General features: G+C 50.0%; 1 protein-coding gene across 1 annotated transcript; it reads left to right on the forward strand.

The window, feature by feature from the left end:
• Nucleotides 1-3: 3 nt before the first annotated feature.
• On the forward strand, nt 4-18,681 carry PRPF8 (pre-mRNA processing factor 8; the record flags this gene model as incomplete). Its single annotated transcript, XM_009872691.1, has 41 exons — nt 4-149; nt 881-1,045; nt 1,137-1,355; nt 1,934-2,146; nt 2,397-2,522; nt 2,600-2,705; nt 3,046-3,236; nt 3,419-3,538; nt 3,616-3,805; nt 3,984-4,103; nt 4,430-4,564; nt 4,675-4,804; nt 5,173-5,369; nt 5,475-5,681; nt 5,771-5,934; nt 6,100-6,226; nt 6,347-6,539; nt 6,878-7,065; nt 7,265-7,503; nt 8,001-8,147; nt 8,399-8,609; nt 8,939-9,055; nt 9,142-9,389; nt 9,557-9,736; nt 10,213-10,348; nt 10,944-11,113; nt 11,438-11,567; nt 11,751-11,897; nt 12,119-12,279; nt 12,997-13,188; nt 13,755-13,992; nt 14,246-14,374; nt 14,944-15,057; nt 15,199-15,372; nt 15,626-15,819; nt 16,166-16,405; nt 16,500-16,641; nt 16,978-17,118; nt 17,326-17,465; nt 17,653-17,855; nt 18,460-18,681. Coding segments are annotated over 41 exons (6,885 nt in total), but the record flags the coding sequence as incomplete, so codon positions are not given.
• Nucleotides 18,682-18,683: the final 2 nt, after the last annotated feature.

The raw sequence follows: 18,683 nt of genomic DNA on the forward strand, positions 1-18,683 counted from the left end.
CAGGCCAAGCGCTATGCGGAGAAGAGGAAATTCGGCTTCGTGGACGCGCAGAAGGAGGACATGCCCCCCGAGCACGTCCGAAAGATCATTCGCGACCACGGTGACATGACCAACAGGAAGTTCCGTCACGACAAGCGTGTCTACCTGGGGTAAGGGAGCCCCCCGCGTTATGTGACACAGGGGCAGCAGAGCTGAGTCCTCCTCTGCCACCTTGTCAACGCTCCTCGTTGGTTGTTGAATGGAGAGCCCCTTCTCCAAAGGGCTTTCCATTTCAGGCTTGCATAGAAGGCAACGTAGTGTCTCGAGAAGGGGGAAATAATTAGTTGCACTATGGTGGAATAATTAGTTGCACTATGGTGGTAATGTGGAAGAGGATAAACAAAAGAAGTTGTTGCTTTGGATTTTTGAGAAGAAGATTACTGTGGATAGTACAGTGTCTCAGAAGAAGCTGGAGGAGAGTATGAAGTAGTCAGCATATGTTTTCTGCATGATTAGGAAGCACCTTGAGTGCTTCCTTTGCTGTTTGGGTTCAGAGAGCTGTCTCACATAGTTTATGATCCATAGCACTAACTTACCATTACCCATAAAAACTCCAGAAACTCATCTAAAATTTGGTGGTTTTTTTTTTATTTATAACATTCTTAATGTGCAACAGTCTCTCAGAAGCCAAACAGGTGGAAAACTTGCTGGTAGTGAGATGCACAAAGCACAAGGGTAGAATAAGGAGTTTGTGGATTTGTCACTGGAGGCCTTTACAAACAGATTAGATGGTCAGTTCTCAGGAGTGCAAGAAGTACAGGGAATTGGGCTTGTGGCAGCTGGATGACTGTTCTCTTGAGATCCCAATCCAGCTCTGATTTTCCTTGGTTTCCAATTGTAGTGCTCTGAAGTACATGCCTCATGCTGTTCTGAAGCTCTTGGAGAACATGCCCATGCCCTGGGAGCAAATCAGAGACGTTCCGGTCTTGTACCACATCACAGGCGCCATCTCTTTTGTGAATGAGATTCCCTGGGTCATCGAGCCGGTGTATATTGCTCAGTGGGGGTAAGTGCCTTCGTCCTGATGGGAACTTGTGAGCAAATGCTCGTGCACCCGCAATAAAAGTGACGCTTAATGGTCTCTGGGCTTCCGCCAGGTCGATGTGGATTATGATGAGGCGAGAGAAGAGGGATAGGCGTCACTTCAAGAGGATGAGGTTCCCTCCGTTCGATGATGAAGAACCTCCCCTGGATTACGCTGATAACATCCTGGATGTGGAGCCCCTGGAAGCGATTCAGCTTGAGCTGGATGCAGAGGAGGATGCCCCAGTGCTGGACTGGTTCTATGACCACCAGCCCCTGAAGGACAACAGGAAGTACGTGCCTCTCTGGTAGCACAGTTTGCTGGGAGAGGGGAAAAACAGACACGCTGCACAAATTACCTATACGTAGCCATATGTAACCTTTGGTTGTGTTGATGCTGGGCTACATAGGATGATGATGGGGAGAGAAAAACCTTCCCTCAAGGATGGGAGGGAGAACCTGGTCGTTGTAGAGCTATGCTTCTTGTCTTCAGCGTCCATAAGGGCAAACAAGGCTTCTCAGTCCAGCAGGTCTGGCTGCCAGAAGCTCTGATGTTTGTTACCATGCCCTACTGAAATGTCTATTTAGAATTTTAATTGGTATTTGAAAAGAGTGCACAGATGGTGTGTACCAGTTTGGATTTGGAGGAGAAGAGGAGCTGGAGCAGTCAGTATTTTGGGGGCAGGTGTGATCTTCAGCAGTCCTGAAGCCTTTTATTCTGTCTGGAGCAGCCAATCCGTTAGCTATCCTTAGTATTTTCAGCAAATGATGGGCAGTGAGAGGTGTTGGTTGATTTCTGGTCCTTTGATAAAGGCCCAGTTGTCTTGTGGGTGTGTAGTGAATGTCTCTGTCTTGTTGGGTTTTTTTGCAGGTATGTAAACGGTTCAACATACCAGCGTTGGCAGTTCACTCTCCCGATGATGTCCACACTGTACCGGCTGGCCAATCAGCTGCTCACCGACCTTGTGGATGACAACTATTTCTATTTGTTTGACCTGAAAGCATTCTTTACCTCCAAGGCACTGAACATGGCTATTCCTGGAGGTCCCAAGTTTGAGCCTCTTGTTAGAGACATCAATCTTCAGTAAGTGTTTGGTTTAGGAGGAAAGATAAGTGGTTTTATCTGCGAGAAGGGCTGGGAAGGTTAACATGTAATAGGTCTTGGGTGAACTGTCCCTGAGTATTTGCTCTCTTTAAATCTGTGATGTGCTTTCTGCTTTGGACATTGAATGGTTTTTTCAGGAGAAGCACTGATATCATGTCTTCCATCAAAAATGTTTGCTTTTCCATCCCCCTGAATGCTCGCTTAACGATTTATTTTTGTCTCATTTGAGGGATGAAGACTGGAACGAATTTAATGACATCAACAAAATTATCATCAGACAGCCCATCAGGACAGAGTACAAAATCGCTTTCCCGTACCTGTACAATAACCTGCCGCACCATGTCCACCTGACCTGGTAAGTGCAGCAGCCTCGAGAGTGGCGAGAGGAGGGGAAAGCTGTCGCAGTGCCCTGACACGTGTTTCGTGTTGTAGGTATCATACTCCAAACGTCGTTTTCATTAAAACTGAAGATCCTGATCTTCCGGCTTTTTACTTTGATCCATTGATCAACCCCATCTCACACAGACATTCTGTCAAGGTGAGTCACTGTCCGAGAGAGCCCGTGATATAAACCCTGCGTGTGGGGGTCATAGGGCTTTAGCAAGAGATATTTTAGAGTCCTCTGATAGATTATTCATCTTCTTGGTTGCCCTTGAGTTACCTCCCTTACACCTGGCTCAACACCTAGCTCAGGGTGCATTGGTCAGAGTTCGTACTTGGGCCCACTAGGGCCTTGGAGAGTCCTTTTTGGTTCTCTGGGACTCAGCACTATCACACTTCTTCCCTGAGAGCAGGGAAATGGTTTTTTCGTGGTTAACTCGGAAAACTAAGCCGAAGCAACCTGGAAACACACGTTGTGTGGTGTTTCTGCATTTCAGAGTCAGGAACCTCTGCCTGATGATGATGAAGAGTTTGAGTTGCCAGAGTTTGTGGAACCTTTCCTGAAGGATACCCCGCTCTACACAGATAACACAGCCAATGGCATTGCCTTGCTGTGGGCCCCACGGCCTTTCAACCTGAGGTCTGGGAGGACTCGAAGAGCTCTTGATATCCCACTGGTCAAAAACTGGTGAGTTCTTCCCTGGGGGAAGGGGTGTTCTAGTGCTGGTGACGTTACTGTCTTGTTACAACAGCAATAAAATAAAGGCATCCTGTAGTGATGGGTTTCTAGAGATTTTATGCGAGTTTCTGGGGACTTGTTCTTGAAGGAATCTGTGTTACCTGAAAAATGGAAATACGGTTTATCCGTAGGTATCGTGAGCACTGCCCAGCAGGCCAGCCAGTGAAAGTGCGAGTCTCCTATCAGAAGCTACTGAAATATTATGTTCTGAATGCGCTCAAGCACAGACCCCCCAAGGCCCAGAAGAAGAGGTGAGTGGGGGTCTGTTAGTGGGGAACTGCTGATCTGCGTCAGGGATCCAGCTGGTTCTATTCTCTGCTCTCTCCAGGTACCTGTTCCGCTCCTTCAAGGCTACGAAGTTTTTCCAGTCCACGAAGCTGGACTGGGTGGAAGTGGGCCTGCAGGTGTGTCGCCAGGGCTACAATATGCTGAACTTGCTGATCCACAGAAAGAACCTCAACTACCTTCACTTGGATTACAACTTCAACCTGAAGCCTGTGAAGACTCTCACCACTAAGGTATTGGTCCATGTGCTAGTTTACTCAAGAGTTAAGTTTCCCGGAGGGCTGTGAAGTAGCTAGTGTGAAAAGACAGGCCAGAGTGCCTCAGCTGTTCAGTTGTACAGACTGACCAAAGGGAGCTCCTTTACTCTTGTGTAACATTGTTACATAAATTCGGGATGTTTGTCTCCTCCAGGAAAGGAAAAAATCTCGTTTTGGTAACGCTTTCCATCTGTGCCGAGAGGTTCTGCGGCTGACTAAGTTGGTGGTGGACAGCCATGTCCAATACAGACTTGGAAATGTGGATGCGTTTCAGGTAGGCCCAGTTTTGTGGGTTTGGGCTTTTTCTTAAAGATGAAAAGTGAGAGGAGGAGTGGAGTATTTGGAGGCGCTTATATAGGATGCATAAAATGACTGAATGTTGCAGGGTTACATAGAAGAGGCAGAGCAGCGAAAGCATGCAGCATTGCATGAAATTCTGACTTTACCCTAGTTTATAAGTATTGACTGTTGCACGAGTCTAGTGTTTGGAGCCTTGTGTGGCCTAATACACTGTGCTCCTGGCTGTAAAATAAATCTGGCGTCTTGAGGTGATGTAGGTAGTGTTTGTTGTTGTCTCTGACTGTGCTCGCTGTGTTCCAGTTGGCAGATGGCTTGCAGTACATCTTTGCCCACGTGGGTCAGCTGACAGGAATGTACCGGTACAAGTACAAACTGATGAGACAGATCCGTATGTGCAAAGACCTGAAACATCTCATCTACTACAGGTTTAACACGGTAACTTCCACCTTTACCATGTGGGGGTGACCCCACATAAACTTAGCAACGAGGGGGGGATTCTGGAGTGTCGGTAAGTGACCTGCTCTTACCATGTCTCTCTCTTCCAGGGGCCTGTGGGCAAAGGTCCTGGCTGTGGCTTCTGGGCTCCGGGCTGGAGAGTATGGCTGTTCTTCATGAGGGGCATCACGCCGCTGCTGGAACGCTGGCTGGGGAATCTGCTGGCCAGGCAGTTTGAAGGTCAGCACACTGTGTAAAACTTGAACACAAGAGAAGTGTGTGGTAAAGATTAATGCTGTTTACTTGCCAGCCTGAAATCCAGTTTTCTGTTCCAAGTGGTCGTCTGTGTCCACACTCTGTATCAATCCCAAGAGCTGTTGACGGGTTTAGGGCTCTCGGGAGATCAGTCCCCTGGAGTAGATCCTAAATGGAAGTGGGATTCCCTGTTCTGTAGCGCTATGGGGTCCATAACCATCTACTCCAGACTTATCGGTGATGATGTGGCAGCGCATTTTCTTCGTAGATCCTGCACCGCCATGCGCTGTCGTAATTAGGAGGAAGAGGAGCACTGTAATGCCAGAACTGCTGGAGTATTTTGCTTTTTCCAGGCCGTCACTCAAAGGGTGTAGCAAAGACTGTCACGAAGCAGCGTGTGGAGTCTCACTTTGACCTGGAGCTGAGGGCAGCCGTTATGCACGACATCCTGGACATGATGCCAGAAGGAATCAAACAGAACAAAGCCAGAACCATCCTGCAGCATCTGAGCGAGGCCTGGCGGTGCTGGAAGGCCAATATACCCTGGAAGGTAAGTCTTGCTTGACAGTTTGGTTCAATTTTAATATCTCCCAGGTGGAAACGCCCTTACAAAGGTTCCCGCTCCTCCTTCCCTCAAGTTACTGTCTCTCCTCAGGTGCCAGGGTTGCCAACTCCTATTGAAAACATGATCCTGAGGTACGTGAAGGCAAAAGCTGACTGGTGGACAAACACAGCTCACTACAACAGGGAGCGGATCCGTCGAGGTGCCACTGTAGACAAAACCGTCTGTAAGAAGAACCTGGGCCGGCTGACCAGACTCTACTTAAAAGCCGAGCAGGAACGACAGCATAATTATCTGAAGGTACTTCTCTCCTGCCCGAGGTTGCCCAAATTGGTGCTGTTTTCGTAGGGGAGCTCTCACTGACTAATGCTGGTGGTGTGGTTCTGCAGGATGGGCCTTACATCACTGCGGAAGAGGCTGTCGCTGTGTACACGACCACAGTGCACTGGCTGGAGAGCAGGAGGTTCTCACCCATTCCTTTCCCTCCGCTGTCCTACAAGCATGACACCAAGTTGCTCATATTAGCCCTGGAGAGGCTGAAGGAAGCTTATAGGTAAGCAGGTGGGAAGTGGTTGTGCTTCTAAGCCCAGAAATGTGGATTTCGAAGAGTTACAGATCTTGTCTGGATCTGCTTGGTTGGGTGGTATCATTCAGCAGTTCAGGGCAGCGGCCGGTGGTTGGTTCGTGCTGTGTGTGAGCTGTTCTTTCTCGCTTTCAGTGTGAAATCTCGCTTGAATCAGTCGCAGAGAGAGGAATTGGGCTTGATTGAACAGGCTTATGATAATCCTCATGAAGCTCTGTCCAGAATCAAACGACACCTTTTAACTCAGAGAGCCTTCAAGGAGGTGAGTGTCCTGGTGAAAGCCAGACCGTATTAGAAGTTCAGCTCTGTTCAGGAACTAAATGGCACTAAGACTTTGTGTTTGCTGTCAACTATAAGCTCAGTTTTGCTGCTTCTATTTTAGGTGGGTATTGAGTTCATGGATCTCTACAGCCACTTAGTTCCTGTTTATGATGTTGAGCCCTTGGAGAAAATCACGGATGCTTATCTGGATCAGTACTTGTGGTATGAGGCCGATAAGCGAAGACTCTTCCCTCCATGGATCAAGCCTGCTGACACTGAACCTCCTCCGCTGTTGGTGTACAAGTGGTGCCAAGGTTAGTGGGGTCTTGTGTTCCATGCAAAAATTCGTTTTCTTATTGGGAGCTTGCTTTCTACAAGTCCCCTTGGGAGCTGAATTTTCGTAGTTGCAGCTTGCAGTCAGTAGTTACTACAGAGACTGTGTTTTGTAGTTTTATATATATACTGGAGGAGGAGAACTTCCACGGCATTTGTGATTGATAACATGTTTCTGTTCCCTATTCTGGATAGACTGGAAGGACCAGAGGCTGAAAAATCAGGCATTACAGGAAATATGTTGACTTCTTGTGCCCAGAAGCATGCTTCTGCACTCTGATGTCAGATAAAACATTGACAAACTCGTTTTTCTCCTCAGGCATTAATAATCTGCAAGATGTTTGGGAAACTAGTGAAGGAGAATGCAATGTGATGCTGGAATCTCGATTTGAGAAGATGTATGAGAAGATTGACCTGACGTTGCTCAACAGACTGTTGCGTCTTATTGTTGATCACAACATTGCTGACTACATGACAGCCAAGAACAACGTGGTGATCAACTACAAGGTGATGATTGCTGTCGGGGAAGGGAGTGCATGGACTGTAAAATGGAGAGGTGGGGAAGGAGGGGACACAAGACTTGACAGAGACAGAAGTGGCGAGGGAGTAAGAAAACCCTTCCGGGTCCTGCTAAAGGGTGTGTGCTTGGTTAAAAGGTCTCTGATGTGTTGTGCTGGGTTCTCACAATTCCCCTTCATTCCCTTAGGACATGAATCACACAAACTCGTATGGGATTATTCGCGGGCTGCAGTTTGCTTCCTTCATTGTCCAGTATTACGGGCTTGTGATGGACCTGTTGGTGCTGGGTCTGCACCGTGCCAGTGAGATGGCTGGGCCTCCCCAGATGCCAAACGACTTCCTCAGCTTCCAGGACATTGCCACTGAGGTGGCCCATCCCATTCGTCTCTTCTGCAGATACATTGACCGTATTCACATCTTCTTCAGGTGAGACCTCTGGGCCCTGCTTTGCTCAGGTGAACTTTTGTTCTGGAGTCTGGCAGCAGATGCTGTCAGAGTAGGAACTGGTATAGTTGTACTGCTACTTTTGTTTCCTTTGCTAGGAAAGATCAGCAATATTTGAACAGACAGACTTTCCAGAACAACTGGGTGTCCACATCCTTCCTCTTGCTTTTCTCAGTTTGCTTTTCTGCAGCTTCACTGGACCAAGTAGGACCACTGGGAAAAGAAGCCTTTTCTAGCTTCTCAGCAAAGGGACATAAAATTTTCTCTCTGTTTGTGGAAGGATATCCTAAACAGTCATGGGTTGCTCTATGCTAAGGAACCTGGAGCTCCCTTCAGTGGGAGGATGCAGAAACTGGATAGTTACCTTCAAACATGCTATGGCAGACACCTACCCATGAGCAAGTCCTCATCTGTCTGGGCAGAGTAATGTTCTGAGAAGTTGGTCGTGTAACTCCAGAGCCTCTTCTGTGCGTTTCCAGGTTTACGGCAGATGAGGCAAGAGACTTGATTCAGCGGTACCTGACAGAGCATCCAGATCCCAACAACGAGAATATTGTAGGCTACAACAACAAGAAGTGCTGGCCCCGGGATGCTCGGATGCGCCTGATGAAACATGATGTGAACCTGTAAGTGCTGCAACCTGGAAAAAAGAAGTGGTGGGAGGGTAGGAAAATGAGTTATAATAAAAAGCTGCTGGAGACTGATAAATGAGTGCTCAGGAAGGAGAGTAAGAAGAGATGAGGCGTCTGTGCTGTAATTCTGACAGTGAGTGATGGATGTGAGAGACTGTGGTGCTTGCAAAGTGCTGAGAACTGGCCCAGATTCTGTTTTCCTTCAGTAACGGACAGCCTGTCACCGTGCGCTTCTTGTTTTGCAGCGGTCGTGCTGTGTTCTGGGATATCAAGAACCGTTTGCCTCGATCGGTCACCACGGTGCAGTGGGAGAACAGCTTTGTGTCCGTTTACAGCAAGGATAACCCCAATTTGCTGTTTAACATGTGCGGGTTCGAGTGCCGCATCTTGCCCAAGTGCCGCACCAGCTATGAGGAGTTCACCCACAAGGACGGGGTCTGGAACCTGCAGAATGAGGTAGGGGGAGGGTTTGACAGGGTGGGAGAGCAGCCCTTGCTTGGTTCATGCCTGGTGCCAAGCAGGGCTTGGAATTGCCCCGGCGGGGGCTAACGGCGTGTGTTTCCCAGCTGGGTAACTGGGACCACCAGCAGGTAGAGCTAAAATGAACTCCCTGGAGGGATAGCAAATCCTTCGCTGGGAAAGATGGGGGTCCTGAGGTTGTGGAGATGCTGTTCAGTCTCTTCTCTCTCCGTGTTGCGTAAATGCCTGAGGGCAAGAGCTTATCTTAGTGTCTGCACTGGAGAGGGGGCTCCCGGGAAGGAGCTGATGGGCCTGTGCTCTTGCAGGTCACCAAGGAGCGCACAGCTCAGTGCTTCCTGCGCGTGGATGACGAGTCTATGCAGAGATTTCACAACAGAGTGAGGCAGATCCTCATGGCCTCTGGCTCCACAACCTTCACTAAGGTAAGGTGGGAGGAAGACGTGTGACGGCGCTTTCTGCAGAGGCTTGGAGAACAGGCTGAGAACTGATCCTTTGCTTTCCTTTCTAGATTGTCAATAAATGGAATACAGCTCTGATTGGCCTGATGACATATTTCCGGGAAGCTGTTGTAAATACTCAGGAGTTGCTTGACTTGCTGGTGAAGTGTGAGAATAAAATCCAGACTCGAATCAAAATTGGTCTGAATTCCAAGATGCCCAGCCGTTTTCCCCCGGTGGTGTTTTACACCCCGAAAGAGCTGGGGGGACTGGGCATGCTCTCCATGGGCCACGTTCTCATCCCGCAGTCTGACCTGAGGTGAGTTGGGCTCCTCTAATCCCTGAATGAGCTGAGGGTCCTGTTGGATGTTCTTTGCCATAAAAATATCTGAGCATGCTAAGCCGTGCTGTGTTACAGTAGGTCATGGCAGTGTGACTCGTGTACTCCTGTCGCTCCTGCCTCACTCTTGTGCCTCTTTGCTCCAGGTGGTCCAAGCAGACAGATGTTGGCATCACTCATTTCCGCTCAGGAATGAGTCATGAGGAGGACCAGCTCATCCCAAATTTGTACCGTTACATCCAGCCATGGGAAAGCGAATTCATTGACTCTCAGAGGGTGTGGGCGGAATATGCCCTCAAGCGACAGGAGGCTATAGCCCAGAACAGGTGTGTTTCCATGTGCACTGAGAGCTGTGTGCATGTCTGCCCGTGAGGACGGGCAGTGGTGTGAAGTGTTGTGTTGTCTGAGGGTTCTGGAGACCTCACCCCATCACACATGGTGCAGGCTGCCTGCAAAGCTCTTGCCTTCCCCTGGAGGAGGTGTGCGCTCTGCAAGCAGAAGGTGCACCCGTGGCACAGTTTAAGGGAAACGGCGTGGCAGGTGGTGCCGGGAAAAGCTGACATCAGACGTGTTAGCACTTAGTTTTGTGCACTTAGCGAGGGCAGGCTTTTTCTTTTGGCTGTTTAACATCACTGTGTTCATAGCGATGTCTTTGCTGAGCCTCTTTAATGCTTGGCATTGTAGAATGTCTTGTGCCAAAGCCCTGAGGTCCATGTTATTTTTGCGATCTCATCACCTGAAGTATTCGTTAACACACTGCTGTAAAATCGAGGGGTAACAAAGTGGGGATTTTTTTCTTCAGGCGTCTGACTCTAGAGGACTTGGAGGACTCGTGGGACAGGGGAATTCCTCGTATTAACACCCTTTTCCAGAAGGACCGGCATACCCTTGCTTATGATAAAGGATGGAGAGTCAGGACTGACTTCAAACAATATCAGGTATTGACTGAGAGTTTCTCTGACTGAGTGTGACGTTTGGGTACCTGTTGCAGACAACGTCCTTCCACCCTGGATTATTGCTGGTGCACTTCCTTGTCTGCCTGCTGCAGGAAGAACTTAGAGCCATGTGTTGGGACTGGTAGAGGTTGCTGAGCACCAAATGCTCCAAAATCTGTACCTAGCTGCTTCTGAAGCATTTGGATAGATTGCAGTGTCTTGGGGAACACTGTGCGTAGCGCAGCTGAGTGAAAAGAAATTGGTTCTGGAAAGGGAAAAAAAGACCCCAAAGCAAACATTCCAAGATCTTAAATTTCAATAATGGTGGAAAAAAATATTGTTTAAAGCCTCTAATTGTAACTCATCAGAAAGCCAGTCCCTGAAAGGTAAATGTTATCTTAGTTTCTGTCCAGTCTGAATTGCGCAGCAGAACTGACTGAACTCGTGTTGTAGATGAGCTGTGTCCTCCAGAACTGAGGGCGTGAGGCTTTTCACTCGTTCACTGACATCATCATCATCATCTTAGTTCCTACAGTTAGTGCAGCCAGGTTAAATGATCTGAACACAAAGCTGCTCACTAGTGCCCTGTTATCTCCAGGTCCTGAAACAGAACCCGTTCTGGTGGACACACCAGCGCCATGATGGCAAACTCTGGAACCTGAACAACTACCGCACGGATATGATCCAGGCACTCGGTGGAGTGGAAGGAATCCTGGAGCACACTCTCTTCAAGGGCACTTACTTCCCCACATGGGAGGGTCTCTTCTGGTAAGAGAAACTTTGATGTGGCCTTGTCCTGCAAACTGGAGCTTAGCGATGCACCAGGAGGAGTCCTCAGCTCCAGCTGTACTGATTCTGCTGAGCCTTTGCTGGTTTTCAGTCACTGCTTGAGCACACTGTGTAGTTCAGTTGTGAGGGCAGCCGGGGTTGGGCTGTAGCTGAACTTAAGCCTGCAAATCCATGGAGATTTCTTTCCATGAAACAATCTTCCCTACTCTCGGTGTGTGTATGTGTTCCCTGCCTCAGCTGAATGTGGCACGTGGCAGTCAGTGGAGATGAGGGACATCTTATGGAATTGTTTGCCCTTTCTAGGGAGAAGGCCAGTGGCTTTGAGGAGTCCATGAAGTGGAAGAAGCTGACAAATGCCCAGAGATCGGGTTTGAACCAAATTCCAAACAGAAGATTCACCCTATGGTGGTCTCCTACCATTAACAGAGCAAATGTAAGTACCTGGAGTTTGTACCTCTAGGAACGTGTGCTGAAACGAGAGCAGTTAATTGATCTAACAGATTCTTCAGAACATGTCTTAGTGGGTGAACTAAATCTCCTTAACAGTAGCTGTTGTGTTCTCTAAACTTCATCAGTTGTGCTGTTCTGTGTTCTCACCGCTGCTTCTCCTTTGCAGGTGTACGTCGGGTTTCAGGTGCAGCTGGATTTGACAGGCATCTTCATGCACGGCAAGATCCCCACGCTGAAGATTTCTCTCATTCAGATTTTCCGAGCTCACTTGTGGCAAAAGATCCATGAGAGCATTGTCATGGATTTGTGTCAGGTGAGCAGAATGTAACTGCAGGCTCCTTGTGTGCCAGTGGTCCCCTGCCAGTACCAGAGGTTGTCCCAGGGATTGTAGTAGGACTGTCTCTTCTTCAGCAATTTGACAGAGGGGGAGAAGAAATGGAATTTTCCTGGGTGGCTGTTTTAGCTCTGTTTTGAGGGTAGATGCTTTAGCTGGGTTGCTTGAACACAACTAATCTTTAACTGTCGTTTCCTCAGGTGTTTGATCAAGAGCTGGATGCTCTAGAGATTGAGACAGTGCAGAAAGAGACAATCCATCCCAGGAAGTCGTACAAGATGAATTCCTCATGTGCAGATATCCTTCTCTTTGCTTCCTATAAGTGGAACGTGTCACGTCCGTCATTGCTCGCCGATTCCAAGTGAGTGTTGCCCTTCACCCTTTCCTTGATCTTGCCACAGAGCAGAGCTGCTGAGCCTGTCATCCTGAGCCGAAGCCCATATCTCTTGGACATCTAGGGTTGGTTTTCCATATCTCTTGGACATCTAGGGTTGGTTTTCCATATCTCTTGGACATCTAGGGTTGGTTTTCCATGTCTCTTGGACATCTAGGGTTGATTTTCTCTGGGGACACAGGAGGACACATTGGGCAGGTGGTTGCAGCATCTCCTGGCACCGCTTTCTGCAAAACACGACGACTTTCTTTGCTCGTCTTTTCCAGTTGACCTTTCACCTGAGCCAGAGCTCAGGAGCTCTGAAGGGTTCTCCAGGAAACCTCACAAAGCTGTGCTGTCCTCGGGTCAGAATCTGGAGTGAACTGAACACTGTCTGCAGCCGTGTTGTGTTCAGTTCCACTGGATCCTCAGCAGGCACTCCTCGGGAGGGATGACCCTCATGGCTGCACAGCAGAGGGGTCACTGTGCTGCTTTGTGTAAACCTGCAGCTGAACCCCACAGGCGGGGGGGTTTCTCCTACCAGCTTCTGCCTTCAGCTGCTGTGTGAAGAGAGCAGTAGAATCCCTTTTCAGGGTGGCGTGCGGACAGTAGCTGGCTTCAGGGTTCATGCTGAGGGCAATTATTCTCTGTCAAAGACACGCAGAAACTGCAGGATTAAATTGTTCTGGCTTGCTTTCTCCTTAGAGATGTGATGGACAGCACCACCACTCAGAAGTACTGGATAGATATCCAGCTGCGCTGGGGAGATTACGATTCCCATGATATCGAGCGCTACGCAAGAGCCAAGTTCCTGGACTACACTACAGACAACATGAGTATCTACCCATCTCCCACGGGCGTACTCATTGCCATCGATCTCGCCTACAACTTGCACAGGTGAGATCCGCACCTTCTGTGTTTTACCTGCAGTTGGTGGCTCGTGGCTGTGTCCTAGCATGTCTGCAAAGTGGGCTGTGTTCTAGGCAGGAGGAGGAGGGGAGAAGGCACAAGACAGTGGGAGAAGACATCTAGGCAGTCCTTTCTGGGTGCCCAGTGTCTGCTCATACAGTAATAATGTTTCCCAGCTCCCTGATATTTGTTTTCTTGGGAGTTTTCTGTCAGACTGTTCTGGGACGTGTTTCAGGGTCCCCTATGAGTGGGAACAGCTGTTCTTCACTGGAAAACTAGGGGGAAAGTCCCAGCAAGCTGGCCTCTGCGTCAGGGTGCTTGTTAGAGAAGATGCAGCTTTTCTGGGAGCGTGGCACATGTGTGTTGTGGCTTCTCATTGAGAGGAGGTGCAGGGAAGAGCCACAGGCAAACAGCTCCCAAGGACGTGGCAAGAGAAATCACACGATGGTGTTCGGTCTGACTGCTGCACGGAGGGACTAGAGCATGGCTGTTGTCTCTTCATCTCAGAGCTGATGGCAAGAACTAGATCTTCTGGTTTTTTTTTTCTTCTTCAGCGCTTACGGGAACTGGTTCCCTGGGAGCAAACCTCTGATCCAGCAGGCTATGGCCAAAATTATGAAAGCGAATCCTGCGCTGTACGTGTTGAGAGAACGAATCCGCAAGGGGTTGCAGCTCTACTCGTCTGAGCCCACAGAACCGTACCTTTCCTCCCAAAACTATGGGGAGCTCTTCTCCAACCAGATCATCTGGTTTGTGGATGACACCAATGTGTACAGAGTCACCATTCACAAGGTGAGGTTAGAGGCGTAGCTGCAGGGGGAAGGGACGGGAACTGTAACCGTCCTGTGCTCGGAGTGGTTGTGGAGGTGTGTGAGAGGGAAAACTAGGAATCCACACGCACCCAAATTTTTGTTGTATGCACAGAGCAGCTCTTACGTCTCCCATGCAGTTCCTGCTTGAAGCACGCAGACAGTCGGCTGTTGCATAAAGGTGTGGATAAGCCACATTTATCTTCCTGTATTTTCACTTCTGCTTGTTTCCTCAGACTTTTGAAGGGAACTTGACCACAAAACCCATCAATGGAGCCATTTTCATCTTCAATCCCAGAACTGGACAGCTCTTCCTGAAGATCATCCATACATCTGTGTGGGCAGGACAGAAGCGTCTGGGACAGGTAGGGCCTGGCTGGCTGCTGTGCTCGGGGCTGTGAGCTGGGAATGGGCTCCTGCTGCTTGGGACACTTACCTGAGCAGAAGACATCGTGAGGGTCTTCATCTTCCTGCCTCTTAAGGAGTTTGGAGCTCCGATGTCCAGTGCGTAGCCCGTGCTCAGGCAGGCGCTAGCATGGGATGTAGAAGTAAAAGAGGGCAGGCGTTGATGTTGCAGTATTTTTGTGGCTCTGGTGTGTAAAGAGCTTACATCTTCGAGCAGGGCTTGAGAAACAGCTCCCTGGGACAGCAAATCACGCTGCACTTGGCCATACGTCCAGTTTGGGGAGAAGACTCCGGTAGCAAAGCTGGTGAGGGAGTGTAGCTGACTATTTTTTCCTGAGTCAGGCGTAACTGAACTTCAGGAATGGGAATTACCCTCTGTGATCAATAAGAAAGAAATGCGGGGCCTTGAACAAGCCGTAAATTTCAGTTGTATTTTTAGAATTTGGTTTGAGTCTCTCCAATTCCTGGAGGCACAGAGATGCTGCTGTTGGCAGAGACGTATTTCTCTAACCCTGGCGTCTTTCTGTAGCTGGCCAAGTGGAAGACTGCTGAAGAAGTGGCTGGCCTGATTCGGTCACTGCCTGTGGAGGAGCAGCCTAAGCAGATCATAGTGACACGGAAGGGCATGTTGGACCCACTTGAGGTAAGAATGCAGATTTTTATGTGAGGACATAAAAATCTTCAGGAGATTACGGGACAATTCCATGTTCCTGTAAAGGACTTGACCTGGACCCCACTGTTCTGCAGTAGTTGTGGGCTGATTCCTCTTTTTGATAACCTCCAGGTGCACTTGCTGGATTTCCCCAATATTGTGATCAAAGGCTCAGAGCTGCAGCTGCCCTTCCAGGCCTGTCTGAAAGTGGAAAAGTTTGGTGATCTCATCCTGAAGGCCACTGAACCCCAGATGGTTCTCTTCAATCTCTATGACGACTGGCTGAAAACCATCTCTTCCTACACAGTAAGCACAGCGTGCCTTTGTCTGCGTTTTGCTTTGCCGTTAATAAATGAAGCGGGAGCCAAGGCTTCGGAAATCCTTCCCCATTTATTGCTTGGGAGCACTTAGCTCTGAGTCTGCCTGGATTTTCCTTCAGATCGAATCCGCTGGCACTCGCTGGGCGATGTTGGTGTGCCCAGCCAGCCGAGTGCTCTGCTAGGGCCTTGTAGATTTGGTTTCCTTCTTTCTGACTAACGTCATTTTTTACTTCTGCAAGGCATTCTCTCGTCTAATTCTGATTCTTCGGGCACTGCATGTGAATAATGATCGAGCCAAAGTTATTCTGAAACCAGACAAGACAACCATAACAGAGCCTCACCACATCTGGCCAACCCTGACAGATGAGGAGTGGATCAAGGTGGAGGTGCAGCTGAAGGATCTCATCCTTGCTGACTATGGCAAGAAGAACAAGTAAGCCACTGTCCAGCTGCAGTAATCCTGTCAGCCTTTTTCTCCGACTCTAAAGACTCTGGCCACAGTTCTCCTTGTGGAGAGTAGATTTTCAAGGCAAATGAACTGTCAGTTTTGTAGGGAAATGGGTTACTATTATTAATTGCTTTCTGGTAAGGCGGATAAAAATGCCTGCACCAGATTTTTTCTGATCTGTGCATCCTGTGATTTGGTCCCTCCTCTTGTCTAAAAAGTTGCATTTTGGTTTTTCCTGGCACCTTGAGAGCATGTTCTGAGCTTGTGCCTTGGTGAGAAGAGTTCGGAGTGTATTTTGAGATGCCTGACCTGGGTACGTTTTCTCTTCCAGCGTGAACGTTGCATCCCTGACACAGTCAGAGATCCGAGACATTATCCTGGGCATGGAGATCTCTGCCCCCTCTCAGCAGAGACAGCAGATCGCAGAAATTGAGAAGCAAACCAAGGAGCAGTCGCAGCTGACGGCCACGCAGACCCGCACCGTTAACAAACACGGGGATGAAATCATCACCTCTACAACCAGCAACTATGAAACCCAGACTTTCTCCTCCAAGACCGAGTGGCGAGTCAGGTAGGAGAGCCAGCGGGGCGGTTCTGCGGCGGCAGAGGGTGGAGCGCTCCGAAAGGGATCCACGTGCCCTCTAATGATCGGTTCCTCTTCACAGAGCGATTTCTGCCGCCAACCTCCACCTGCGAACAAACCACATTTACGTTTCATCAGACGATATAAAGGAAACAGGCTACACCTACATTCTTCCCAAGAACGTGCTGAAGAAATTCATCTGCATCTCGGATCTGCGGGCCCAGGTGAGCGTGCGGCGAGTCTGTTACCGCTGTGGCCCACCCTGCTGGGGTGCAGAGCGGCCCAGGGCAGTTCGGAGCTGGTGGTGAACGCCAGGAACTTGCTGCTGCCCGTGTGAAGCCCCCTGTGCTCGAGACACAAGTTCTAGCCAGGCCCAGGTGGCTCCCTGTGGCCCAAGCTTGGAGGAGAGCTCAGCACTGAGCAAAATTACAATGTTCTCCAGTGAGAACCTGCCAGCCAAGGCTGCTCTTCTCAGGAGCCAAGGGCAGGGCTAATCCCCTCTCACACGGTTGTGGGGAGGTCTCTTCTGCGCTTCTGAGGCGGGTGTTTGTGTTTCCTAGATTGCAGGTTACCTGTACGGAGTGAGCCCCCCCGATAACCCCCAAGTGAAGGAGATCCGGTGCATCGTGATGGTGCCTCAGTGGGGAACGCACCAGACCGTGCACCTCCCGGGGCAGCTGCCGCAGCACGAGTATCTCAAGGTGAGCTGGTCGCGGGGCCCCGGGTGGTGGGGCAGCTTCCCCTGCTGTGCCGTAGATATGGGACTTCAAGGGCTCGGCCTGAAGCCAGCCTGATGTGGGGTCAGAGGAAAGGGAAGCCTTTGGTCCCGGGGTGCTTTTCGCCGTACTTTGAGGCGGTGTTATTCTGTACGCGTTTCATGCGTCTCTAAAACACTCTCCTTTTGTCAGGAAATGGAACCTCTGGGGTGGATTCACACCCAACCCAACGAGTCCCCTCAGCTCTCGCCACAGGATGTCACCACTCATGCCAAGGTCATGGCTGACAACCCCTCCTGGGATGGGGAGAAGACCATCATCATCACCTGCAGGTGAGAGACAGGGAGGCTTCCTTGAGACCCCTCTGCAGAGGGAGCCTGTCGGCGCGGTGCTTGGGAGCACGTTGAGGTCTCAAACTACGAATTTGTCAGAAAAGGGAGTGTTGGCTCGTTTCTGGCTTCCCTCCCTCGCTCCAGACGAGTCTGACTTGCCCCATCTCTCTGCTGTCCTTTCCTTCAGTTTTACGCCGGGCTCCTGCACGCTGACGGCCTATAAACTGCCCCCCAGCGGCTACGAGTGGGGCCGGCAGAACACGGACAAAGGGAACAACCCCAAGGGCTACCTGCCCTCCCACTACGAGAGGGTGCAGATGCTGCTGTCCGATCGCTTCCTCGGCTTCTTCATGGTCCCAGCCCAGGGGTCCTGGAACTACAACTTCATGGGTGAGCTGCGCTGGGAAGGGGGCAGGAAGCGAGGCGACATGAATAATAGCTTGGGGAGGAGAAGGAAATGTCTCCAGAGAGAAGTGTTCCTCACCCGTTCTGAAGCTTGGACTTCCTTGAAGCAGGGATATCGGCGTTGTGGGCGCTGACCCTTCCTTGGTACCAGCACTGGGATGCCAGACCTCAATGATTTTTCGGTGGGAAGAGGGCAAACCCTGAGAGAGGGAAGAGACAGACAGACATCTTGTCCTTCTGGATGGGCTGTTGACAGTGAATAATTAATCCCTGTCAGGCAGAAGAGGTGATAATGGCTGTGCACAGGTGGGGAGTAACAGGAGGCCCTGGTTTGGTGAACACAGCTGCAAGAGGGGTCAGGAAATGAGGAGAAAGGCAGACAAACCTCTCCAGGAGAGCAGAGGACGATGGGGCCATTGCTCTGTACATCTCTGTACATCTCTAGGGGGAGGAACCCAAAGGGTGATGATTTTGTGGATTTAAACCTCTCTGTTCTGCTCAAAAATTAACTTGGGAGGGCTCCTGACCTGTGGCGGAGGCAGGAGGAGCTTTCAGGTGGGTGATGGACTCTTTCTGTCTCTCATCCCAGGCGTTCGCCACGACCCCAACATGAAGTACGAGCTGCAGCTCGCCAACCCCAAGGAGTTTTACCACGAGGTCCATCGCCCTTCTCACTTCCTCAACTTCGCCCTGCTCCAGGAGGGGGAGGTCTACTCCGCCGACCGGGAGGACCTCTACGCCTAGTCCTTGCCCTGCTCCCGCACCCCTTGGGACTGTTGATATTCAACAGCGTGTCTGTGTGTCCGTTCCCCC

This window comes from Apaloderma vittatum, unplaced genomic scaffold (assembly GCF_000703405.1).
Source record: "Apaloderma vittatum isolate BGI_N311 unplaced genomic scaffold, ASM70340v1 scaffold22987, whole genome shotgun sequence".
NCBI classification, from domain to species: Eukaryota; Metazoa; Chordata; class Aves; order Trogoniformes; family Trogonidae; genus Apaloderma; species Apaloderma vittatum.